The sequence below is a fragment of the Mesoplodon mirus genome (assembly GCF_964341445.2).
Source record: "Mesoplodon mirus genome assembly, chromosome: 12".
Classification (NCBI taxonomy): Eukaryota; Metazoa; Chordata; class Mammalia; order Artiodactyla; family Ziphiidae; genus Mesoplodon; species Mesoplodon mirus.
Window position 1 is genome coordinate 31,626,529 of NC_138988.1, and position 26,918 is coordinate 31,653,446.

Consider the following 26,918-nt stretch of genomic DNA (forward strand, 5'->3'; position numbering starts at 1 on the left):
GGTGAATTCCTTGGTTATAAGAACTTCTAAACAGAAAAGAAACACTCCTTAAATTATCCATTTAAAATTTTAGAATGTGTAAATTAAGTTCTCTTAAAATTAAATACTTCTATACAGAAAGGCTTAAAAAGCAAAGTTCTACTGTAAAGAAGGCTATAATTTGAAAATACATTCTAGTGGAGAACAACTTCAGCTAACCAAAACATTAGTACTACTCTTCTCTACCCAGCCACCTCACACACAGAAAGCTTACATGTAGTTATGAATCTAACTCAGTATATCACTTTAAAACTAAACAGTAACACAGTATTAATTGGTATTAATTGCCTTTTGGGCCTTATAAAGTACATAAGAGGCAGTACAGTGTAGCAGTTAAGCATGCAGGCTCAGAAGCTATACTGACTGGGTCCAAATTTTGGCTCTACTTACCAGGTATATAATCTTGGGCAAGTTATCTAACCACTATAGGTCTCAGTTTCCTCATCCATAAAATGGGGATAATCATAAAACTAACCACATAGGGTTACTGTGAGTATTAAATGTGTGAATATAAGTAAAGAGCTTAAAAAAGTACCTAGACATAGTAGCACTTGATCACTACTACCGCTCCCATGAGAACAGAGTCGCTAAGGAAGCCAGGGTTCCTGTCTTACAAGCACTGTAAGATACTGTAATGTGGGTTGGGAGGGTGAGTAGACGGAGCACAGAGCAAGACTGCCACCCATAGCCCCTACCAGTTGCTCCTCACTCCATATCCTAGAGGCCAATCTGGTAATGGTCTGCTTGATGGTTGATTAGGTAAAGTTCCTAGATTCAACAGGTTAATCACGTGTAAGTTGCTGACAAACTGATCTTGCAGGACTTAAAAATAGGGATGACAATTCTGATTCCATTGTAGTAACTGCAAACATCCTAAGAATATTTCAATTCAATTAGTCACAAATACACTAAGATGCTGAATAAAATGGAATATTAACTATTAGCCCCCACTTCCCTTCTGAGCTCCCATGATATCCTGTACAGACTCCCACTGAGACCATCTAATCCCCTGTTCTACTCCTTTGATTTCACATCTGTGTTCTCAGCACTTTGAACAATTCACCTCTGCCTCCCCAGAACCTATACAAGGCCCTAACAAATCTGGTGCCTAATGAAGGTTTAAAAAATTACATACAGCTTTAGTTTTTTTTCCTCTGCCCCATAAAAGTGGAATAGACGTTTTAAATATGTTTCTTTTTCTTGATTTTATACAAATAATACATATTGACTAGGGAAAATGTGTGAAGTAAAGCATGAGGAAATAAATAAAAACTACCCAATGCCAGCACCCAGATATAGATAGCCATTTTGGGTATATACCTTTTCTCTGTAGATATGCACATACAGGGAAATGAACTTGAGAAAGTCTAAATAGAAGCAAATGGTATTAATGGAGGTTTTTTGTTTTTTATTTTGGCTGTGCCGAGCCTTCATCACAGTGCCTGGGCTCTTTGTTGCGGCGCACGAGCTTCTCTAGTTGCAGCACGTGGGCTTAGCTGCAATATATGGGATCTTAGTTCCCTGACCAGGGATTGAACCTGGGCCCCCTACACTGGGAGCATGGAATCTTAACCACTGGACCACCAGGGAAGTCCCAGGAGGTTTTGTTTTTGTTTTTTTTAAACCAGTTTTCTTAGTGACCCAAGTACAAAACTTTCCGTTCTCATGAAAATCTGGTTCATAAACAAAAGGCTAAAAATCTAGCAAAACATTCCATAAGTGATATATATTTGTACTTTACAAAAACTATTGTGGATACAGGTGTATTTTGTTTGAATTATGGAAAAAAGTTCATATGCAACAAGGAACTGTAGAAGGAAAACTTATTTAGTGTTAGGGTGGTGGGATTATAGGCAATTTTTCTCTGTTTCTTATTATTTGAAAATTATTTGTGCAATAAAAATAAAAATCAAGGAAGAAAAAAGAATCAACGGTATACCAACTGAAGACCTTAAAAATATTAAATGGTATGTATACAATGTACCTTGAACTCTAAGCATTCTGGCATACTTAAAAGCATCTTGATTGCTAGAAAATATTAGATTACAAGAAGAGAAACAGTATTCATCGTGTGCTCATTATGCACCAGGTACTACACTAAACTCTTTAAGTGTACAGTCTTGCTTAATCCTCCTCATAAAATTCCTGCTCAATAGGTACTATTATTAACTTCATTTTTCAAATGAGAAAAGGGAGGCCTGATCAAGTCACAGAACAGGTGGAGTTGGGCTTTGAACCAGACTATCTACCTCTAAAGACCGTTCTGATCTTCCTCCAGCTCCAGGACTGCCTGTTCAAAATTCATCTTCTCCAAAAAGTCAACCAGATTACACACAATGAAACTGGCAGCAAAATTTTAAATGATGCTAACATTTAACCACATAAGAAAAACCAAACAAAGAAAAGGAAAAAGGGACAAAGATGAAAAGCACTGGGGAAACAAGAGGGATAGGAACACAATTCACTGATGTAGACTTTGAAAAAATTCATATGCCCTATTGGATGGAAGCTGAGAACAGACATGACCCTTTATGCAGCTGCTCAAAGCTTTTGAATCCATGAAAGAAAAATCTCATTATCAAATACAAACATCCAGGTCTTTAAGAAGCCATTTGTTATTAGCTGATTAATAGTTACTCTTATTTTTAAAACCTTAACTCTTGACTAACTCATATTAAAAGCTAAGTCACATTAATGTTCCCAAAGTTAACTATATTTTTAATAATTAAGCTATAATTTAGAATAGGGAACAGATTAACATTTTAAATTTAAAATGTTTTAAATTTTCTGTTTTATTCAGATATCCTGAAAGGTTTAAAAAAAAACAAACTCCAACTGAAGCATAATATACAATAATTCTAATGAAAGCACTACCATAGTAATAAGAGGATCTCTCTCTGCTTCCTTTTTCCTTCTCTTTCCTACTCACTACTCTGCTTCACCTTCAACTTACTGCTGCTCTCAACCTCCCACCCTCAGATATTTGTTTCTGCTTTTGTAGGACAGAAAATATTATGCTGGGTGTAGAAACAAGCCTCTACCATATCCAATATTCATATTTTTTTATTCAAAATAAAAAATGCTTAAGTTTAAAGACTGTTTAGCTCCCTCTAACACTTCATAATAATACTCTGTGAAAAGTACAAGATCAAAATGTATTTATGCTTACATTTTAACATTTGCATTTTATGAGCAATTTTTCCCTCTCAAGTTTGTCCTCCTCTAAGTGACCTTTCCACTGCTTCTTTAAAAAAAGAAAAAAACTACAGAATTGGAAAATCCCTCCAAAACCTCCCACCAATATAGACTACTAACTGTGTCAACATCCTTAAAGTCCTTTAAGATTATGACACTGGCATTAACTTCAGAGGCAACCATAGTTTAAGAAGTCATATATGAAATGCAGATCAAAATGAACACAATTATCACTCATCAATAACTTACATAGTCCAAATATTCTAAAAAACTAAATTTCCAGCAAATATAAGTTATAAAGTTAATTTTGGAAACAAAATAACTGTGCCTCCTTACACATTATTATTTACTAGAATTGTAACTAATGTGAAAAGCAATTATACTGTAGTATATTATAGTCCAAAAGTACTATATCAATTTTCTAACATTATTAGAATAATCCTGAAGTATAAACAGTATACTATCATCTAGAATATTATTAACCAATGTAATGAATACAAAAAGTTCATAGCTCTATATTATACTCACTCTGAGCGGAGCCGGGCTTCCATACCATCTGGTAGAAAAAGTTTTATTGTGGAAACAATACACCCATGGGTAACTGGTTAAAACAAACAAATAAGATGGATAAAATAATTGTATAAAAATATAAACCTTCATACCTCTCATGTCTAAACATATATTTTATTCTTAAATATAATAACTTCTGGGAAAGAAAATAATTTTGGTGGTTTACGACAATATTCATTCCCCTGGAGAAAATCATTCCTATCCATAATGAATCACAACTGCAAGGCAGAATCACAGATAAAATTGCTTTGAAAAGTGTCCTAACGTCCAATGCTATAGCAACAATGAACCAAGGTCATTGGAGTATATGGAAATACAGTTGAGGGTCAGGATGGGGGTGAGGGGGAGACACTTTCCCCTCTATATGCTAGCATCAAAACCTAAGCACAACTAGTGGGGCTTCCCTGGTGGCGCAGTGGTTGAGAGTCCGCCTGCCGATGCAGGGGACACGGGTTCGTGCCCTGGTCCGGGAGGATCCCACATGCCGCGGAGCGGCTGGGCCCGTGAGCCATGGCCGCTGAGCCTGCGCATCCGGAGCCTGTGCTCCACAACGGGAGAGGCCACAGCAGTGAGAGGCCCGCGTGCAGCAAACAAAAAGAAATAAAACCTAAGCACAACTAGTACCCAGTTTAAAATTTAGCCCTTAGTCCTAAATCTCCTGTCCCCAACCTATAACTCCTATCCATACCTCACAAAACTCTAAAGTTCTGTATAATAACAGCTTGGAATATGCCATTCAATACCCCATTTTATGAGCGAGAAAACCAAGACCTCAGACAAGTGAAATTGCTTCTACAACTCTCTGCTATTAAGTATCAGAGCTGTTGGCTAGAACTCAAGTCTGAAGTTCCCAGTTCAGTATTTAAAATTATGGTTTTGTTTTTTCGGTGGTTGTTTCCTCCTCCACCTCCAAACATCTTTACATAACATTACATCAGTCACTTTGTAGATAGCTTCTTTTTTTTTTTTTAAAGGCTTTTAATTTATTTATTTATTTATTTATTTTTGGCTGCTTTGGGTCTTCATTGCCGCACACGGGCTTTCTCTGGTTGCAGCGAGCTGGGGCTGCTCTTCGTTGCGGTGCATGGGCTTCTCACTGTGGTGGCTTCTCTTGTTGCAGAGCACGGGTTCTAGGCTCACGGGCTTCAGTAGTTGCAACATGCAGGCTCAGTAGCTGTGGCTTGCAGGCTCTAGAGTGCAGGCTCAGTAGTTGTGGCTCACTGGCTTAGTTGCTCCACGGTATGTGGGATCTCCCCGAACCAGGGCTCAAACCCGCGTCCCCGGCATTAGCAGGCAGATTCTTAACCACTGTGCCAGCAGGGAAGTCCTGTAGACAGTTTCTTATCATTGCTTCTTACTTCCTCCTTCTTCCGAAGATTTCAAGAGACAAAACCTCTCAAAAGCAGTACTTGTACAGAGCTTCTCTTTCTTTTACAGAAAAAAATTATATTCATAGTTTAAAAGTTGATGGTTTTGGGGACTTCCCTGGCGGCGCAGTGGTTAAGAATCCACTTGCCAATGCAGGGGACACGGGTTCGAGCTCTGGTCTGGGGAGATACCACATGCTGCGGAGCAGTCAAGCCCGTGCACCACAACTACTAAGCCTGCGCTCTAGAGCCCACATGCCACAACTACTGAAGCCCACGGGCCTAGAGCCCGTGCTCCACAACAAGAGAAGCCACCGCAATGAGAAACCCGTGCACCACAATGAAGAGTAGCCCCCGATCGCCGCAACTAGAGAAGTCCCGCGTGCAGCAACGAAGACCCAACGCAGCCAAAAATAAATAAGTAAATACATAAATAAATAAATTTATTTTTTAAAAAGTTGATTTTTTTTTATTTCTCTATTCTTCAGATATTACGTCCTTCAGGGTTCAAAGAGTTAATTCATTTAGTTTAACAAACTCTAATTAAAAGCTAATGTAGGGTGATGAAACTCTCTGCCTAACACAGCAATTATCGCCACGAATCACTGACCTTCATTTCAGGTCTCACCCTCCCGTCTTGCTACCATAGATACGCTATACAAAACCAAGCTACCCGCATCTCCAATTTCTTACTTTTCATAACCCCATGCCTTTTACACAAGCTGTGCTCTCTGTCGGTGATGTCCTTTATCCCCTTGACTGCATAACCAAAGGCTATTTATCCTCCAGGGTCAGACTTTTTACTTCCTTCACTAAAGTTCAATATCTGAGCTAGGTGTCCCCAGAATCTATGTCTACTTATAACACTAAACACACTGCATTGTGAATATTTACCATTTCCACAACCATTGTCTGACCAATTAGAGTCAACTCTTTGGGGGTAGCAATGACTGTTGCTTCTCACTTTTTAAACCTGGTAATTAGCAGAGTTATCTGGTACAAAGAGGGTATTTAATAAATGCTCAATGAATGTCAAAGAACATGTCTGGTTAATATTTTTAATTTCCATTACTCGGAGGAGAAGGTATCTCTTACCACGAGGACAATAGTGTTCATCTCTACTTGCAAGAAGCACCTAACTGCCTCCTTTCCCTGGCAGAAGACAGGGAAGGGATGGATTTATCCCAGCTTGATGGCTCCCCCAGAGATTTACTATAAACAGCCTACAATAAATAGAGGATCACAAAACAAGAAGACCCAGCAATACTGATAATTTACCAATATATTTAAACTGATAATAAAATTGTTTTTTAAAAAATGGTACAGTGGGGCTTCCCTGGTGGCGCAGTGTTTGAGAGTCCACCTGCCGATGCAGGGGACACGGGTTCGTGCCCCGGTCTGGGAAGATCCCATATGCCACGGAGTGGCTGGGACCGTGAGCCATGGCCGCTGAGCCTGCGCGTCCGGAGCCTGTGCTCCGCAGCGGGGGAGGCCACAACAGTGAGAGGCCCGCGTACCGCAAAAAAAAAAAAAAAAAAAGGTACAGTGAATTACAGAATAAAACTGTAGTGCCAGAGCTGGCAGCCTACGACATGTTACATAAGGATTTCTTCTGCTCACATATATCACGCTGAAGCCCAGCAACTGGACAGATTTGTGAGATGAACCAAGGGCTAATACTACCTGGGCAGTTCGAGGTTGCTGTACTATTGAAAGCAGTTAAAGATCATGTCTGACTAAGCTGACAATCTAGTCTAGTCAAACCTGCCTTTGGAAAGGTTCTTGTGACAACTAGGTAAACAGATGCATAGAAATGTTAGTAATCTTTTCAATTTGCAAAAGGCAAGTATTTAAAGCAACCTGACAAAAATGTTTCATTCTAATACTTTTATTAATGACTCAACCTAGCAGCATTTCCTAAAATGGAGTGCTAGCAGGTATTAACAAAAAAGGATTTTGGGGTCAGAAGAGTTTGGAAAATACTTGGTTAAAAGACATTTAAAGAGTTTTTATTTATTTAAACCACAGGCTTTCTCAGAGCTTAATGGGTTTTTTGTCCATAATGAGGCTCTAAAGGTTAGATGTGTTTTCCAAACTTATTTGACCATTGAGAATCCCCGCTCCCCTTTTTAGGAACACTAGAACTGGCTCTATGGTATAACATATATGGTATACATGGTATTATGAAGAAACTACTTTGGAAAATACTGCTCTAAAGCTTTTTTTTTTTTTTTTTTGCGGTACGCGGGCCTCTTACCGCTGTGGCCTCTCCCGCCGCAAAGCACAGGCTTCGGATGCGCAGGGCCAGCGGCCACGGCTCACGGCGGCTCACGGGCCCAGCCGCTCCGCGGCATGTGGGATCTTCCCAGACCGAGGCACGAACCCGTGTCCCCAGCATCCGCAGGCAGACTCTCAACCACCGTGCCACCAGGGAAGCCCAGCATTTTTTTTTTTTTTTTTTTTTTTTTTTTGCCGTATGCGGGCCTCTCACTGCCGTGGCCACTTCCGTTGCGGAGCACAGGCTCCAGACGTGCAGGCTCAGCGGCCATGGCTCATGGGCCCAGCCGCTCCGCGGCATGTGGGATCCTCCCGGACCGGGGCACAAACCCGTGTCCCCCGCATCGGCAGGCGGACTCGCAACCACTACGCCACCAGGGAAGCCCCTAAAGCATTTTTGAAGCACTTTTAAAACAAACTTTGCTCTCGAAATTCATCCAGAAACATTATTACTGTCATACTGCCAAGATTCAAAACCAAAATTAATTGTAAAACACAACTTTAAAGTTTTTTGGGCAGGGTAAGGAGGCTGCAGGAACACTGCCATGTTAATGTACACATGTATTGTAAGCTAAATGCAAATTTCAGAAACGTTAAAACATGAAAAACATGTGTCGAGGGAAAACAAGGTATCTGCAGAGAAAAATCTGCAATTACCTGCTGTATTTACGGCACTTTATTAAAAATCAGAATTAAGACTATACAACCTGACGGCCATTTAAATGAGTTCTTTCTCTGTTATCTTATACAGATTATTTATTTTGCTTTTGAGTTAATATATTTACTTTATGATATATAGTCAGCCTTTTCTATTACCTCTTTACACATACACCACTTAAAGAACCAATGTTCACTATGACAAGTTTAAAAACTGTTTAAGACTCTGGACTGGGAGACTGAAACTACTAGTATGTTGGAGTCTGGTTCTGTCTCCTTCCCTGCATTGAGTAGGAAGGTCAATACCACAATCTACTTGAGTAAGTTGAAGGGTCTCTTGAGATGACCGGCAGTAACGGGAAGTAAAACTCCAGAAACATTAAAAAAAACAAGACCCAAATGAGAGGTTTTAACATTTCCAGGATGGGAAATTATTCATATGATTGTCTTTTTTTAAAAAATTATTTATTTATTTATTTTTGGCTGCTTTGGGCCTCTGTTGCTGTGCGCGGTCTTTTTCTAGCTGCAGAGAGCGGGGGCTACTCTTCGTTGCAGTGCATGGGCTTCTCATTGCGGTGGCTTCTCTTGTTGCGGAGCACTGGCTCTAGGCGCATGGGCTTCAGAAGTTGTGGCTGGAGGGCTCTAGAGCGCAGGCTCAGTAGCTGTGGTGCACGGGCTTAGGTGCTCCGAGGCATATGGGATCTTCCCAGACTGGGGCTCGAATGCTTGTCTCCTGCATTGGCAGGTAGATTCTTTTTTTTTTTTTTTTTTTTTTTTTAACTTTATTTATTTATTTATTTTGCGGTACGCGGGCCTCTCACTGTTGTGGTCTCTCCCGTTGCGGAGCACAGGCTCCGGACGCGCAGGCTCAGCGGCCATGGCTCACGGGCCCAGCCGCTCCGCAGCATGTGGGATCTTCCCGGACCGGGGCACGAACCCATGTCCCCTGCATCGGCAGGCAGACTCTCAACCACTGTGCCACCAGGGAAGCCCCGGCAGGTAGATTCTTAACCACTTTGCCACCAGGGAAGTCCCTCTAATTGTCTTTTGACTGCAATCTAAAATGAGTTACCAAACCTTCATTCTGGTATTTTTTGCTACATAAAGCTTCTGATTCTAAGACTGTTTTTTTTTTTTTTAAGGTTAGAAAAGAGACAGGGCAAGTTAGCTGGATAGACAAGTACTCTTCAAATTAAGAAAAAAAATTTTTTTAACTTGAAGTATAGTCGATTTACAAATGTTCTGTTAGTTTCTGTTATACAGCAAAGTGATTCAGTTATACAAATACATACATGTTCTTTTTTCATATTCTTTTCCATTATGATTTATTATAGGATATTGAATATAGTTCCCTGTGCTATACAGTAGGACTTTGTTGTCCATTTTATATATAGTAGTCTGTATCTGCTAATCCCAAACTCCTAATTTATCCCTCCCCCACCCCCTTTCCCCTTTGGTAACCATAAGTCTTTTTTCTATGTCTGTAAATCTTTTTCTGTTTTGTAAATAAATTCATTTGTGTCATATTTTAGATTCCCATGTACAAGTGCTATCATATGATATTTGTCTTTCTCTATCTGACTAACTTCACTTAGTATGATAATCTCTAGTCCATCCATGTTACTGCAAATGGCATGATTTCATTCTTTTTTATGGCTGAGTAGTATTCCATTGTGTATATATACTACATCTTCTTTATCCATTCATCTATCTATGGACATTTACATTGCTTCCATGTCTTGGCTACTGCAAACAGTGCTACGATAAACACTGGGGTGCGTGTATCTTTTCAAATTATGGGTTTTCTGGAGTTTTCTCCAGATACATGCCCAGGAGTGGGATTGCTAGATCCATATGGCAACTCTTTTTTTAAGGAACCTCCATACTGTTTTTCCATAGTAGCTTCACGAATTTATATTCCCAACAACAGTGTAGGAGGGTTACCTTTCCTCCATACCCTCTCCAGCATTTGTTACGTGTAGGCTTTTTAATGATGGCCATTCTGACCAGTGTGAGGTGGTACCTCACTGTTGGTTTTGATTTGCATTTCTCTAATAATTTGCAATGCTGAGCAGCTTTTCATGTGTCCCTTGGCCATCTGTATGTGTTCTTTGAAGAAATGTGTACTTAGGTCTTCTACCCATTTTTTGATTGGGTTGTTTTTTGTTATTGAGTTGTATGAACTGTTTGTGTATTTTGGAAATTAAGCCCTTGTCGGTGGCATCGTTTGTAAATATTTTCTCCCAGTCTGTAGGCAGTCTCTTCATTTTCTTTATGGTTTCCTTTGCTGTGCAAAAGCTTATAAGTTTGATTAGGTCCCAATTGTTTATTTTTGCTTTTGCTATTGCCTTAGGAGACTGACCTACGAAAATGATGGTACGATTTATGTCAGAGAATGTTTTGCCTATGTTCTCTTCTAGGAGTTTTATGGTGTCACGTCTTATATTTAAGACTTCAAGCCATTTTGAGTTTATTTTTGTGTATGGTCTGAGGGTGTGTTCTAACTTCATTATTTACATGTGGCTGTCCAGCTTTCCCAATACCACTTGCTGAAGAGACTGTCTTAGAAAAACTTTTTTTGAATTGATATTCTATCATCCTGTCTTCATTTGTGAGCTGGAGTTCAGGGATTAAAAGAAACATTTTCTTCAACTACTTGTTTATCTCAGGTATAATTCCTACAGGAAAGGTAACACAAATGCTTTATTCTTCTCTTTATCTGTTTTCAGAATGAGAAATGGGTTTCCTAAGTTCTTCCAGAGGTGATCAAATATTTTTCTCTCTTTGAGTATCATTGTAACTTTATGGATTTAAACATATTTGATATATTTCAATCCACTGCTCTTATTATTGCTTGATGCTCAAATTGTCTAATCTTTAATCAGTCAAAATTCCACGTTAATTCCTGAGTTCTAACAGAACCTCAGCAGTCTTAAATAACTCCATTGCTTCTTGATACAACAAAAAGCTTATAAATTCAATTTATACATTTTCTGCCCTAGATTCAGAGTCAGCTATTTCCCAGAGAAGTCCTGTTTCAACCTATTTATTTGATGAGAGGAATCCTTTATCTAGGTATGTGGATTAATTTGCTACTTTATTTCTCTTGGAGTGATATTGCTTGTTGGTTTATCTTTTGACTTGGTTGGTTCTTTGGCTTTACCTGTTGGCTCAATATTCACTGAGAACATGCTGGCTACAAAGGAGCATGCTGGGAATGACAGGAAAAACCAAGAGGACTACAACCAGGTCCTTGTCCTTGAGATTTCAATTCAGTTTGTACACACAACTAGAAATATCTAACATAACAACAAAGGGGGAAAAATGCTACAAAGCACTGTGGGAATTTGAAATGGACAAGGGCAGGGGCATTTATGAAGAGGGTAAAGAAAAAAAAAAGAATAGGATTTCAAAAGCTATAAATGGAAGGAAAGGCAGAGAGGGTGGCATGAGCAAAGAAAAAGAAAATGAGAAGGATGTGAGCGAGTTGCACATCTAATGAGGGCAGCTGGAGGAGACTGGAGGGAGGAGGTAAAGAATATATTTCAAGGCCCTTTAGGTGCCAGTAGTTAACATGTATAGGTGCTAAGCACACTATACATGTTAACTACTTATGACAAACCATGTAAATAGTTATTTTTATGTTCTATTTTTACAGATGAGGCAACTGAAGTCAAAGAAGCTAAACTTGCTTGAGATCCCATTTTGGCAAGTGACAGCGCTAGTATTCAAAAAGAGTTTATTCTCCCTCTTGCCTCTAAATAACGTTGCTTAACATATATTAAGGGAAGTAATGGGAAATAAAATCAAAAGGTTGAATTGAGTCCACATTTTTGAGGGTCTCAAGTGTACAGGTAAGCATTTCAGACTTTATTCTACAGTATGACACAGCTACTTAAGGCTTCTAAAAGCAGGAGAATGATATGAATAAAGCTGTAACAGAAGAATATTTTGGAGGCAGTGGGTTGGCAAAATATGGTGGCCAGAAGTGGAGAGCTACTGTAACATTCTAGGTTGGCATCTGGAAAAACAAGTAGTAGCAGGGAAGGGAGACAAATGGTGTAGGTGACAACTGCTAAAGGTAAAGAAGAGACAGGATTCAGAAAAGATACCAATATTCTGAGCTAGAGTGTTTACAGAATGATGGAGCAGTAAATGAAACTGGGAAGTTAGTGGACTGCTCTAGTTTGAAGGTGGGAATTAGGCTTTGTACAGAGTAATTATAAGATGAAAGTAGGACATACAAGAGGAAACAACCAAGCAAGCAGCTGGAAATACAGGTACAGAGCCAGGAAGTATGGATTCACAGCAGACAACATGAGAAGGGAAATTTGGGACTTGAGGATAAGGCAAAGCACATAAAACAGTTGCCAGAAACTTAATAGAGCAGAGTTCTTAAACCTAGTTGTCCAAAAGAACAACCCAAGACTTTTTAAAAATAGGTATGCCTAATAGAGGGAACCTACCTCAACATAATAAAGGCCATATATGAAAAACCCACAGCCAATATCATTCTCAATGGTGAAAAACTGAAACCATTTCCTCAAAGAACAGGAACAAGACAAGGTTGCTCACTCTCACCACTATTATTCAACATAGTTTTGGAAGTTTTAGCCACAGGAATCAAAGAAGAAAAAGGAATCCAAATCGGAAAAGTAGTAAACTGTCACTGCTTGTAGATGACATGATACTATACATAGAGAGTCCTAAAGATGCTACCAGAAAACTTCTAGAGCTAATAAATGAATCTGGCAAACTAGCAGGATACAAAATTAATGTACAGAAATCTCTTGCATTCCTATACACGAATGACAAAAAATCTGAAAGAGGAATTAAAGAAACACTCCCATTTACCACTGCAACAAAGAGAATAAAATACCTAGGAATAAGCCTACCTAAGAAGACAAAAGACCTGTATGCAGAAAACTATAAGACACTGATGAAAGAAATTAAAGATGATACAAACAGATGGAGAGATATACCATGTTCTTGGATTAGAAGAATCAACATTGTGAAAATGTTGTGAAAATGTACTGAAGCCCACACACCTACAGCCTGTGCTCTGCAATAAGAGAAGCCACTGTAATGAGAAGCCCGTGCACTGCAACAAAGAGTAGCTCCCACTCACTGCAACTAGAGAGAGAAAGCCTGCGTGCAGCAATGAAGACCCAACACAGCCAAAAATTTAAAAATAAATAAACAAATAAAGAACTAGAAAAAATTCACAATTTGTATGGAAACACAAAAGACCCCAAATGGCCAAAGCAATCTTGAGAAAGAAAAACAGAGCTGGAGGAATCAGGCTCCCTGACTTCAGACTATATTACAAAGCTACAGTAATCAAGACAGTATGGTACTGTCACAAAAACAGAAATATAGATCAATGGAACAGAATAGAAAGCCCAGAGATAAACCCACGCACATATGGTCACCTTATCTTTGAAAAAGGAGACAAGAATATACAATGGAGAAAAGACAGCCTCTTCAATAAGTGGTGCTGGGAAAACTGGACAGCTACATGTAAAAGAATGAAATTAGAACATTCCCTAAAGCCATACACAAAAACAAACTCAAAATGGATTGAAGACCTAAATGTAAGGTCAGACACTATAAAACAGAGGAAAACATAGGCAGAACACTCTATGAAATAAATCACAGCAAGATCCTTTTTGACCCACCTCCTAGAGAAATGGAAATAAAAACAAAAATAGGACTTCCCTGGTGGCGCAGCGGTTAAGAATCCACCTGCCAATGCAGGGGATACGGGTTTGAGCCCTGGTCCAGGAAGATCCCACGTGCGGTGGAGCAACTAAGCCCATGCGCCACAACTACTGAGTCTGCACTCTAGATCACGCAAGCCACAACTAGTGAGCACTGATGTCACAACTACTGAAGCCCACACACCTAGAGCCCATGCTCTGCAACAAGAGAAGCCACCTCAATGAGAAGCCCGTGCATCACAACAGTAGCCCCCGCTCACCACAACTAGAGAAAGTCCGCGTGCAGCAATGCAGCCAAAATTAAATAAATAAATTTGCATATTAAAAAAATAAAAATAAAATTAAAATAAACAAATGGGACCTAATGAAACTTAAAAGCTTTAGCACAGCAAAGGAACCCATAAACAAGACAAAAAGACAAGCCTCAGAATGGGAGAAAATATTTGCAATCTGACAAAGATTAACCTCCAAAATCAACAAGCAGCTCATGCAGCTCAATATAAAAAAAAACAAACAACCCAATCCAAAAATGGGCAGAAAACCTAAACAGACATTTCTCCAAAGAAGATACAGACTGCCAACAAACACATGAGAGGATGCTCAACATCACTAGTCATTAGAGAAATGCAAATCAAAACTACAGTGAGGTATCACCTCACACTGGTCAGAATGGCCATCATCAAAAAATTGTAACAAACAGGGCTTCCCTGGTGGTGCAGTGGTTTAGAGTCCGCCTGCCGATGCAGGGGACACGGGTTCGTGCCCTGGTCCGGGAAGATCCCACATGCCGCGGAGCGGCTGGGCCTGTGAGCCATGGCCGCTGGGCCTGCGCGTCCGGAGCCTGTGCTCTCAACAGGAGAGGCCACAGTGAGAGGCCTGCGTATGGCAAAAAAAAAAAAAAAAAAAAATGTAACAAACAGTAAATGCTGGAGAGGGTGTGGAGAAAAGGGAACCCTCTTGCACTGTTGATGGGAATATAAATTGATACAGCCACTATGGAGAACAGTACGGAGGTTCCTTATAAAACTAAAAATAGAACTACCACATGACCCAGCAATCCCACTACTGGGCATATATCCTGAGAAAACCATAATACCACAATGTTCATTGCAGCACTATTTACAATAGCCAGGACATGGAAGCAACCTAAGTGTCCATCGACAGATGAATGGGTAAAGAAGATGTGGCACATATATACAATGGAATATTACTCGGCCATAAAAAGAAATGAAATTGAGTTATCTGTAGTGGGGTAGATGGACCTAGAGTCTGTCATACAGAGTGAAGGAAGTCAGAAAGAGAAAAACAAATACCGTATGCTAACACATATATATGGAATCTAAAAAAAAAAAAAAAAAAGGTTCTGATGAACCTAGGGGCAGGACAGAAATAAAGACGCAGACGTAGAGAATGGACTTGAGGACATGGGGAAGGGGAAGAGCAAGCTGGGACGAAGTGAGAGTAGCACTGACATATATACACTACCAAATGTAAAATAGATAGCTAGTGGGAAGCAGCCACATAGCACAGGGAGATCAGCTCGGTGCTTTGTGACCATCTAGAGGGGTGGGATAGGGAGGGTGGGAGGGAGACACAAGAAGGAGGGGATACGAGGATGTATGTATACATATAGCTGATTCATGTTGTTATACAGCAGAAACTACCACAACATTGTGAAGCAATTATATTCCAATAAAGATGTAAATAAATAAATAAATAAATAAATACAAAGGGAAACAAACAACAACAAAAAAATAGGTATGCCTAGGTCCCACACCTAACAAGTCTCCTTCTTAGGGCTGAAGGGTGGGATCCACACATGTGTAGTTTTACAAAGCTCTTCAGGTAATTCTGGTGTATATCCTGGGTTGAGAAGCCATCATTTAAATGAACAAAAGAAGACTGCCGTGCCATCAGACAGATTCTCTCAGTCAATCTGGCAAATTTGGCACATTCTATGTTGAATCAGCTTTGTGATTTCCGCTAGTAGCAGGAAAGTGGAAGTATGTAAAGCTTGTGGTGAAAGTTTCCAAGAGCTAGAATATAAGCAAAACAGCATGGCCAAAAATCACGGAGTAGTCAAGAAGTTGGTGAGAGTACCTCTGAAATGCCAATGATGGGTTCCAAAGGACAGATGGGTAAAGAAGCCTGGGGCTGAAGCCACTGAGAAAGATGGGCAAACTTGATGGCAAAAAAAGATGGTGCAAATGATTGGCAAGGGTTTCAGTAATAATTAAAGCACCTGACCCTGAGCTAAGCACTTTATGTTCACTCTTTCAGTGTTCACATTGAACACTGTGCCACAATGTGAACACTCAATATTATACCACAAACCTTGAGATAGCAGTATCATGAGTCCCATTTTACAAGATGAGGAAATTAAAGCTGAGACAGGTTAAGGAGAGGCAACTGAGTCACAGCAGAATAAAAAGGGCAGTGGGTAACAAGAAGGTTGCCAATACCCAATCCTCATATAAGCCTCCAGATTAGGAGGAAGGTTGTCAAAATATTAGTTGAGATGAGGTGGTAGAAAGAACTTTTGTAAAATGGCAGATAAAGATTTATGAGACGTTTGAAAATTTATTCAACCAATATGTGCCAGGTTAAGTGTGGAGAGTCTACAATGAAGACAGACACACTGCCTGTTCTTGAACAGCTTGCAGGTTAGTGAGGGAGGCAACCATACAAAGAGGACGAGTACAGTGTGCAACAGGGACATGGAAGGGCATTCTGTTCAGCCTAGGAAGGTTTCTAGGTGAAGGAAAGATCATGTGCAAGGGCTTGAAGGCCAGAAGGGGCAAGACCTACTGTGGGGAGTAAAAGCAATTCAGTGCAGTTGCAGCACAAAGCAAAAGGAAGATACCATTTGCCTTACTCATAACACGCCCTTTGTTCATAGAGGGTTAACCTAGGAACAGAGTGGGTAAAGTGGGACCTGGACTGATCAGCTAATTGGAGTTATATGTGAAGTTTATAGAACTAAATGGTCCCAAGATTTGCAACAGAGGGTTACTGTAATGTATGACCCAGAAAACTCATGCCATCTGAGCAGTTTGTGGGTTTGTGAACAGAGGAGTGGCCAGCAATCGGGTTGTTAAGGCTCCCATTCCAGGAGGATCTGATAGGTTGGCTTTCTCTCTTTCTCCCTTCCTTTTTCTTTTTCTTTCTTTCTTTCTTCTTTTTTTAAAAAAATCTATTAGAGGGCTTCCCTGGTGGCGCAGTGGTTGAGAGTCCGCCTGCCGATGCAGGGGACACGGGTTTGTGCCCTGGTCCGGGAAGATCCCACATGCTGCGGAGCATCTAGGCCTGTGAGCCATGGCCGCTGAGCCTGTGCATCCGGAGCCTGTGCTCCGCAACGGGCGAGGCCACAGCAGTGAGAGGCCCACGTACCGCAAAAAAAAAAAAAAAAAAATCTGTTAGAAAGTCATCCTATTTGTTTGCAATAACATTTTATATCTATAGGGCAGGGTATTACTAAAGTGCTGACCAATGAGTCTTCTCCCTGAAGCCACACTGTGTGGAAAGCCAAACATCAAAATCAGCTTGTTTTGGAGAGATTGGAAAAGACGACACACTAATATGAACTGATACGTTCAATGACCTCAGACTCATCACATTTTTAACAAAAATCCTGATTTATATATACATCACACACAAATATAAAAACACTTTTATATATTATATATATATATTTTTTTAAATTTCCTTTTACACATACATTATTTTATACAAATACATAAATGTCATATATCCTAGAGGGGTTTTATTTCAGTTTTGCTAGTCTTGCCCTTTTTAATTTGGCTCCCACTTCTCCTTTACTCCTCCTCTCCAATCATACTCCAGGAAGACTCACATTAATAACTAGTATGTATGCATTCTTCCATGTTTTCCCATGTTCATAAAATCATACACAAACACATGCATATAAATGTACATTTATAGGGACTGATGAGACTTTTTAAAAATAATGAAATTATTAAACATAATCCTTTCCTCACTCAACAATATATCTTACAAAAATCCCTGCAATTCATATAATACTAATGTATTCTTTTTAATACCTGCATGAAGGGAAATATAAAAATTATCCTTCCCTTGTTTTTTGTACTATGCACACTGATGCAAAAAAATCCTTTCATAGATCCCCACAAACTAGTTTTTATCATTTCAAGTATCTAATTTGATATCCTTATTATAAATGTATTCAAAAGCATTATAGAGCCTCTGTCTCCTAGAGTAATGGAAATATAAACAAAAATAAACAAATGGGGCCTAATTAAATTTATAAGCTTTTGCACAGCAAAGGAAACCATAAACAAAATGAAAAGACAACCTACAGACTGGGAGAAAATATTTGCTAATGATGCTACCAACAAGGGCTTAATTTCCAAAATATACAAACAGCTCATACAATTCAATAACAGAAGAAAAAACCAACCCAATCAAAAAAATGGGCCCAAGACCTAAATAGACATTTCTCCAAAGAAGGCATACAGATGGCCAATACTCACATGAAAAGATGCTCAACATTGCTAATTATTAGAGAAGTGCAAATCAAAACTACAATGAGATACCACCTCCCATGGGTCAGAATGGTCATCATTATAAAGTCTACAAATAATAATTGGTGGAGAGGTTGTGGAGAAAAGGGAGCCCTCCTATACTGTTGGTGGGAATGTAAATTGGTGCAGCTACTATGGAGAACAGTACGGAGGTTCCTTAAAAAACTAAAAATGGAGTTACCATATGACCCTGCAATCCCACTCCTGAGCATGTATCCAGAGAAAACCATAATTGAAAAAGATACGTGCACCCCAATGTTCATAGCAGCACTATTTACAACAGCCGACACATGGAAGCAACCTAAATGTCCATAGACAGATAGACATAGACAGATGAATGGATAAAGAAGATGTGGTTTATATACATGATGGAATACTACTCAGCCATAAAAAAGAATGAAATCATGCTATTTGCAGCAACATGGATGGACCTAGAGATTATTATACTAAGTGAAGTAAGTCAGAGAAAGACAAATATCATATGATGTCACTTATATGTGGAATCTTAAAAAATGATGTAAATGAACTTATTTACAAAACAAAAATAGACTCACAGACATAGTTTCATTTCTGAATTTAATTTATTAATACACTAATCAGGATTTTTTATCTATTGTCACAAATGAAATTAGTTACAATTTTCTTCTTTGTACTTTATCTGTATCAGAATTTGGCACTAATGACAGGCTGCTGGCTTCTTCAAAGGATTTTGAGAGCTTCCCACCTTCACCTATGTTGGAGTATTTAAACAACATTGGATTTATCTGTTTTTTAGTAAGACCAAATTCGGCTGTGAATGCCCATTTCTGGTCAATCTTTAATAACTTTTTTAGTCTCTTTTAAAGAAATCAACTTAAAAGTTTCCTACATCTTGGGATAATTTTGCCAGGAAAACATTAATTTACTCTAGTTTTTTTTTTTTTTCTTTGCCATAGTTTGGCATGTAACAGTCTCTAATAATTCTTTTGGTATATCCCAGATCTGTGTTTATATCTCCTTTCTCATTCCTTATATTTTTTTAACCTAATAAAGGAATCAAGGCTTATTAATTACCTATTTTATTTTACTGTTTTGTTTTAAAGATCCAGCCTTTGGGTTTGTTTAATCCCTTTCAGAGTTTTTTGTTCATTTCATTAATTTCTGCTTTTTTATTTCTTCTTCCCAACTTCTTTTTCTTGTTGTTCTTTTTCTAATTTCTTCTAAGTACCAAGTTCCTTCATTGTTTGTCTTTCTTCTTTAATACGGAAAATATTTAAGATTATAAATTTTTATCTGAGTAAAGGATTTACTGTATTTTGGTATGAAAGTCTCCTTTCCTTTCCACATAGTTTGAAATTCCCTTTTTGATGTCTTCTTTGATCCAAGAGTTATCCAGTAGTGTTGCACAATTTCAGTAGGATTTTCCAAGTGATATAAAGCTTATCATAATACTGTTTGGCATAGAGCATCTTTTTTTTTATTTTTTAAAGCATATGTTTAAACAGTAATACTCAACTTGTGACACAGCTGTATCCCAAGAGGCCATGCATAATATAAGTCAACTTTTTGAAGGCAATAAATACCAAAAGAAACAACATTTTAAATGATGAAGAAATTTTTCTTTACTTTCCTTAAAGTTGACACAAAAGATAAATTTTCAAAGAAGACTGCAAGAATCTATGCTGTCAAAATAATATTGAACTAATAGTAACCCTGAATCTCAGAGTTGTCCTCTTAGCTTTCTACAGCATTTTCTAAAGTGGCCCCCACAGCTAGATGGGGAAGAAGAGTGGGAAGGAGTTTGGAACTTACCTACATCTTATAACAGTCACCCCCTTGGAGATCTGCATATATGTTAGCATGTTATAAGGTCGGAGAACTCCTGACTATCTCTGGTTAACTAAGCATTCCTAAATGTATTTGATTACTTCATTCTTCTATCAATTAACACCTTTTAATTCTCTTTGTTTGAGAAATGCAAGCCAAGAAAATAGATATTCCTTGGAGAGAAAGACAGTGTAATCAAATTCTGTCTTCTCTGTGGGCTCCTCACAGCTGGGGTTCAGTAAATGTTTGCTGAATGACTTGCTAGCAGAGGAGGTGTGATGTGGCAACAGCAGATATCAGAGTGTCCACTGCAGCTGTTCTCAGTATGTTTACACATAAGTTGAGTTCTCTTAGTAAGGAGCACTCAATATTTTGCATCAAAATACAAACTTTCCGTTCTATTTTAAATTGTAAATGAAAATTCCTAAGACGTTGGCCCTACACACATCCAAATTTCAAAACCTAACACCTTAAAAAAACAAACAAGCAAACAAACAAAAAACCTAACACTCTGAGGAGGCCAACAAAACCCAGCAAAAATAATACTGCAGTTGCAGTATGTAAACGTATATGCACGTGTACACACACACACTATCATCACCAGCACCCCCTGGATTCCCATATCTACTGTGCAAAATGCCAGAGACTAATGACTTAAGGTATTATCAGATCAGAGTGTGCTCAGAGAAACAAAAGGAGAAACTTGCCAATCGGTTCCACTATCTATATTAAACTGCAACAGTGGGACTGCATACTTTTGGTTCCTATTTATTTAGTTTTATGATTCAGCCATATAATTTCTTGGTCATAAAGTAAACAGTGAACTAGGTAGGGCCAAAAAGCCTCAGAATTGTAAAATTAATCTAAATTTATTCAGCTGGAGAAATCCTAGTTTCAAAAACTTGAGACATGAAATTTTATATTCGTGGTAGCTGCCTACAGAATTCTGATTTTGTTTGGGGCAACAATGAAGACACAACCAAAAGGGATAAATCATAATTGATCTATGCCAGTCATGGATCTCCTGCTTACTTTTGCCAAGTAACTTCCTTCCCAGGCTCCTTTGTAGCTACAGTTAAAGGTATGTATGTGACCTACCCATGCAGTCAGTGAGACAAAAGAAAGAATCTGCTGGAAGGAGTCTAGGAAAGATTGTTCTTTCAAACATGAAAAGAGAGCCACACAAAAAGGCATTTTGCCCCCACCTTATCTTTTTTGCCTAGGACACTGGTGTGAGGAAAATAAAGCCTGGGGCTGCAGCCATCACCCTTAGACCATGAGGCAACAAGCAAAAGCGTAAAAAACCAACATGTAAGGGATAACAGAATGGGAGGACAGTAGACCCTGGATTCCTGATAACATCACTGAGCCAAGTGAACAAAGTCTGGACGTACCTACCTCCAGGCTTGTTGTTAATAAGTTAACAAGAAATATCCTTATGGTTTAAGCTCCTATTGGTTGAGTACAGCATCACCACAGCCAACTGTTTCCTAACTGACTCAGTAGTGCCCTGTGTTTTCATACTGTGATAAAGATTATAAATTATTTAACATTTTAGAATTTAAAATTTTAGAAAAACAATAGGGAAAGTGAGAGACAACTTTTCACTGCATAAAATGTTGTACTTAAATTGCTTCTGCAAGCATGAAATGTTTTGTAACATTAAACAACAGAATAAAAAATTAAACAAACAAGGTAAATTAATAGGAAAATCGATCCATACCCGTACCTTTCCGTGTGTTCTCCGTCACATCTACCCCAAACTGGATAATGTCACCGGAAAGAATTTCACATGGTGGACTTTCTTCAGAGCCTCGACTCAATCTCTGACTATTTATAAAGGTACCATTACTACTTTTAGTGTCTTGGAGATAAAACTGCAAAAATAAAATTTTAAAAAAGAGCCAAAGATTAGTAGGAATAATTCCAAACCTACTTTTAAAAAATAGTATCAATACTTCCAACTTTGCAAACTATTGCAGGTAGATTTTTTTCCCCCCTATCAATTCAAACCGCTTACTTCAGCTAAGATTCTCCTTCATTACATGTGAAATTAGAACCCTGAAACTGGGTGATTTAAAATCCAGCTGGACAAAATGGTATATCACTTCAGGAAACAGTTTACAAGGTCCTCAAAATGTTAAACAAAAGGTTAACATATGACCCTGCAATTCTACTCTGAGGTATATACTGAAGAGAACTGAAAACATATGTCTTCACCAAAACTTGTACACGAATGTTCATAGCAGCATTATTCCTTATAGCCAAAAAATGAAAACAACTCAAATGCCCATCAACTGATGAATGGGTTAACAAAACATAGTATATCCACATGAATTATATTATTTTTCAATAAAAAGGAATGAAGTACTGATTCAAGCTATAACATGGATGAACTTTTAAAACCTTATGCTAAGTAAAAGAAGTCAGTCACAAAAGACATATATTATGTAATTCCATTTATATGAAATATCCAGAATAAGCAAATCCATAGAGATAAAAAGCACATTAGTGGTTGCAAGGGGCTGAGGTGCTGGGGCAGAGGGTGGGATGGGGTGGGGTGAATAACTGCTAATGGGTATAAGATTTTTTTTGGGGGTGATTAAAAGGTTCTAAAATTAGATAGTGGTGATGGTTGCATAACTCTGTGAATATACTAAAAACCAATGAATTGTTCATTTTAAAAGACTGAATTTTATGGTATATAAATTATATTTCAATAAAGCTGTTATTTTCTTCTTTTTAAGCCACCTACACAAAACTCTAATTTTATCTTTCCATCTCACTCTGACTTTGTAACTTTGCTCCTAGGATTTCTGGGTTAAGTCAAAGGAAGTGCTATTTATTCCACAGGCAAGGACAATTGGTATTAGGTAACACCTGTATTAATTGCTATCAGTTAACTAACATACGTGGTATCAGGCCCAAAACATCTTCAGTAAACTCTTTGTGATAAACATTTTGGAGACACTAGAAACTAAAATACTGGCATCAGCTATGAAGGTATCACTTCCTGGCCCCCCCAAACTTGCCTTTCATCACTTGGGTAATCCTCCCTCTTTAAGAAGGGAAGGGACAGCAGGAGGCACAGGAAGCCTACCTATTTATCACCTACCTAGTCCAAGAGAAATTAGGAACAACTGGGATCACACACAATAGACTTACTAGGAAGAGAACAACCAATAAAAAAAGATGTACCTTTCTTTTTGCATCTTTCTACACTCTCCAGCCCTGCTTATTCTAGCAACACATTTTCACTGAATGCCTTCCTAAGGAAGAAAGGAAAGAAGAAAACTAATATTTATTAAAATACATGTTGCACCACCAGGCCCTCATTTAACCTTAACATTAAAGCTATGTTATAGATATTATTTCCATTTATAAGTGAGAAAAGTGGGGCACAGGCAAGTATCTTTCCAAACAGAGCTATGGAATACAGAAGCAGGGATTTATATCATGGAATTAAAAGGGACATTTTTCCCCCATTACTTCACACTGACCTTTATGTTTCATTTACCCTTCACTCCTCCCAAAAACCCTCTTCCAAAATGAAACACAACAGAAGAATAAGCAATTTGCAGAAGATACGAAAATGACATTTCTTTTCATTAATTCCTAGGTGACAATTTAAAGGCCACCAGGCTGTCTATAAATGACTTAGTCTCTGTTTATAATTCAAAAAGAGACCAACTGTTACTTTGGCTAGCAGTTTATGTAGTTAATTACAGACCATTAATAAAGAAAATTGTGTTGATATTTTACAAGTCCATTTGAAACTTAGAGGCCTTAATATTTCACACCAGGGAGATAAGCACAGGCAATATGCTCAAGTAGGAACAATTATCCTCAAGATTTTTTCTACACTGGAACCTATTGTTGCACTGTATAAATGAGTTTGTTTGTTTGTTTGTTTTTTTTAAAGAAGATGTTGGGGGTAGGAGTTTATTGATTTATTTATTTATTTTTGCTGTGTTGGGTCTTCGTTTCTGTGCGAGGGCTTTCTCCAGTTGTGGCAAGCAGGGGCCACTCTTCATCGCGGTGCGCAGGCCTCTCACTATCGCAGCCTCTCTTTTTGCGGAGCACAGGCTCCAGACACGCAGGCTCAGTAGTTGTGGCTCACGGGCCCAGTTGCTCTGCGGCATGTGGGATCTTCCCAGACCAGGGCTCGAACCCGTGTCCCCTGCATTAGCAGGCAGATTCTCAACCACTGCGCCACCAGGGAAGCCCCCCTGTTTTTTGTTTTTTAATTTTAATATATTCTTGGGAAATGTGGCAATATCTGAATTCTGGTTTGGTCATTTTCAGTTATATGTGCCTTGGCAAGCCAAATAAGGGGATTATAGATTTACAATGGTTTCCAAACTTCAAATTCTGATCCATTAGTGTGTTACTAAGTCAATATAGTGGGCTGTTACTAGTGGTTTAAAAAAAAAATTAAGAGAACAAAAGTAAGAACATATGAAATGAGGTTCAGTACTGTTTAGAAAACTCTGTTTGAAAAACAAAAATGTGTGCGTGTTTTTCTATGTGTATACACATACACACACGTATATCAACACCTCATGTTTGTAGCTCTTAACTCTAAAACCATAAATTTTCAAATTAAAAAAAATTTTAATCAATATTAACCCATGTTCTTTTCATTCTAACATGTCTATATTATGTCCAAAGCACACCATGGTATCTTTGACCTTCATTTAGCTTGAACATACCATTTAACGTTAGTTGTTCATTGAGCCTCTGCTCTCAACCAGCTAATGGCTTCCAAACACCTTGGAATAAAGTCCAAAGTTCTTACCATTACAGCCAATAAAGCCCCACATGATATGACTCCTGGTTCCCTCTCCAAACTCATTAACTCACACTATTTTCCTCCCTTATCCCTCTCAGCCACACTAACCTCCACTCATGCCCCTGAGCCTCCACACTTGGGTATAGCTAGACTGCAATTGTTCACTTCCCTGCAGAAATATTTTCACTGATTTAACCTTCTGTTATTAAAAATAATGTTTCTGCACCTCCTATGAAACAATCTGCCACTATTCAGTCTACATTGTACAGAAGCTATTCTATTTACTATCAGGTTAGATAGGTATAAATAAGTCAACTTGTTTGCAAGGCACTGGGAAGTGACTGTGCTTACAGTCCCTGGATGCATTTCCTGTAGCAGGTATGTCAGTTGGTCCTTTGTCACTTTCAAACCAGAAATATCTTTCTCCTCTATGCTGATACACCTTTTTCTATCAGGCTTTTTTTTTTTTTTTTTTTTGTCTGCATTGGGTCTTCATTGCTGCGCATGGGCTTTCTCTAGTTGCTGCGAGCGGGGGCTACTCTTCGTTGTGGTGCATGGGCTTCTCATTGTTGTGGCTTCTCTTGTTGTGGAGCATGGGCTCTAGGGGCGTGGCTTCACTAGTTATGGCACATGGGCTCAGTAGTTGTGGCTCTCGGGCTCTAGAGCGCAGGCTCAGTAGTTGTGGAGCACGGGTATAGTTGCTCCGCGGCATGTGGGATCTTCCCGGACCAGGGATCGAACCTGTGTCCCCCTGCACTGGCAGGCGGATTCTTAACCACTGTGCCACCAGGGAAGTCCCAAAAGAGAAAAATTTTAACTACTCTAAAAATCAGATCTTGTTGAAGCTTTAACTATCTTTATTTCCTAGTAGCCTAAGGAATGCCCAAGCATCTCTGGTGTTTGTATTAGCCACTGGGCATTCACTTTGATGTTGAGCAGATATGTAAGGAGCCCAGAATTTAAAAAACCCCCTGTAGCTCGTGGCCAAAGTTCAACTTTCACTGTTTTCAGGTTTTATCTTCAATTAACTCCCTGCTTTCCCCTGACTGAAGGTTAAGCTCCCCCAAATCAAGCACTGATGGTGATCCCTGAACTGAAAGGTTGTCCTTGCCCCATCAGTCACTTTTCCTTGTTTCTTTTTTTTTTTTGAGGGGGGGAAGTATTTCTTTTACTTAAAATTTAAAAAAAAATTCATGATGATGGATCTGTGTGGCAACAATGAAAATAGTTTCAATAGATTTTACTCAAAATACCATTTATGCAATTGTTCCCAATGTACATCAGAGTGACTCACTGAAACTTTGCTCTTTCCATCTCTTACCCTTTAAAAAAACATTTCCATTGGTAAAGGTTAAGTATATCTAAGAGAATCAGATGACTGCATGAGAAAATAAATCAATGGCATCAATGGGAAATTAACTAAATATGTCATCAAATTTTTTAGAGTTGACTTTCTGATTATGTGGAATATTTTCAAGGTAATTCTCATATCAGGTTAGATCTCATGTAAAATAACTTATATATTTACATTTAAATAAAATATAGAGAATTATAAAAGTTTTTTAACATGTAAATATTTATATCATTTAATATTATTCAGAAAATGTTCACAGCAAATATAATGTAAATTTTTTTTACTTAAAATCATTTTTTTCTAAAATTGAGGCTTAAAATGCAATTTTGTCATTTGAAAAAGTTTTGTTACCATCTCCACTACCACCTGTGGAGAATGGATAGATTGTGAGAATTGAACAGATCACTTTGAATATATATTTCAATTCTACAAATTATAGGATGCATACTTTAAGCAATAATGAGGGATTAATCCTGTAAAAGTCAGTAAGGTCTCAAATCAGTTCATCTCTTAAAACATATATATATATATATATTTTATTTTCTAAGAGAAACAGTTTGTGGAAGTGAATAATATTCT

The 26,918-nt window shown here is 38.4% G+C and overlaps 1 protein-coding gene across 15 annotated transcripts in view; it reads right to left on the reverse strand.

Annotated features, from left to right (window-relative positions):
• The window catches only part of SLMAP (sarcolemma associated protein), a 152,103-nt gene that overhangs the window by 65,002 nt on the left and 60,183 nt on the right, over positions 1-26,918 (reverse strand). For 8 of the 15 annotated variants that reach the window (XM_082638353.1, XM_082638350.1, XM_082638352.1 and 5 more), the window contains exons 2-3: positions 21,917-22,070; positions 3,763-3,835 (exon numbers count right to left, since the gene is read on the reverse strand). In XM_082638353.1, the coding sequence (XP_082494479.1) occupies positions 3,763-3,835; positions 21,917-22,070 (227 nt within the window). The remainder of the gene's footprint in view (positions 1-3,762; positions 3,836-21,916; positions 22,071-26,918) is intronic. The other 7 variants (XM_082638345.1, XM_082638343.1, XM_082638341.1 and 4 more) reach the window with 1 other exon arrangement.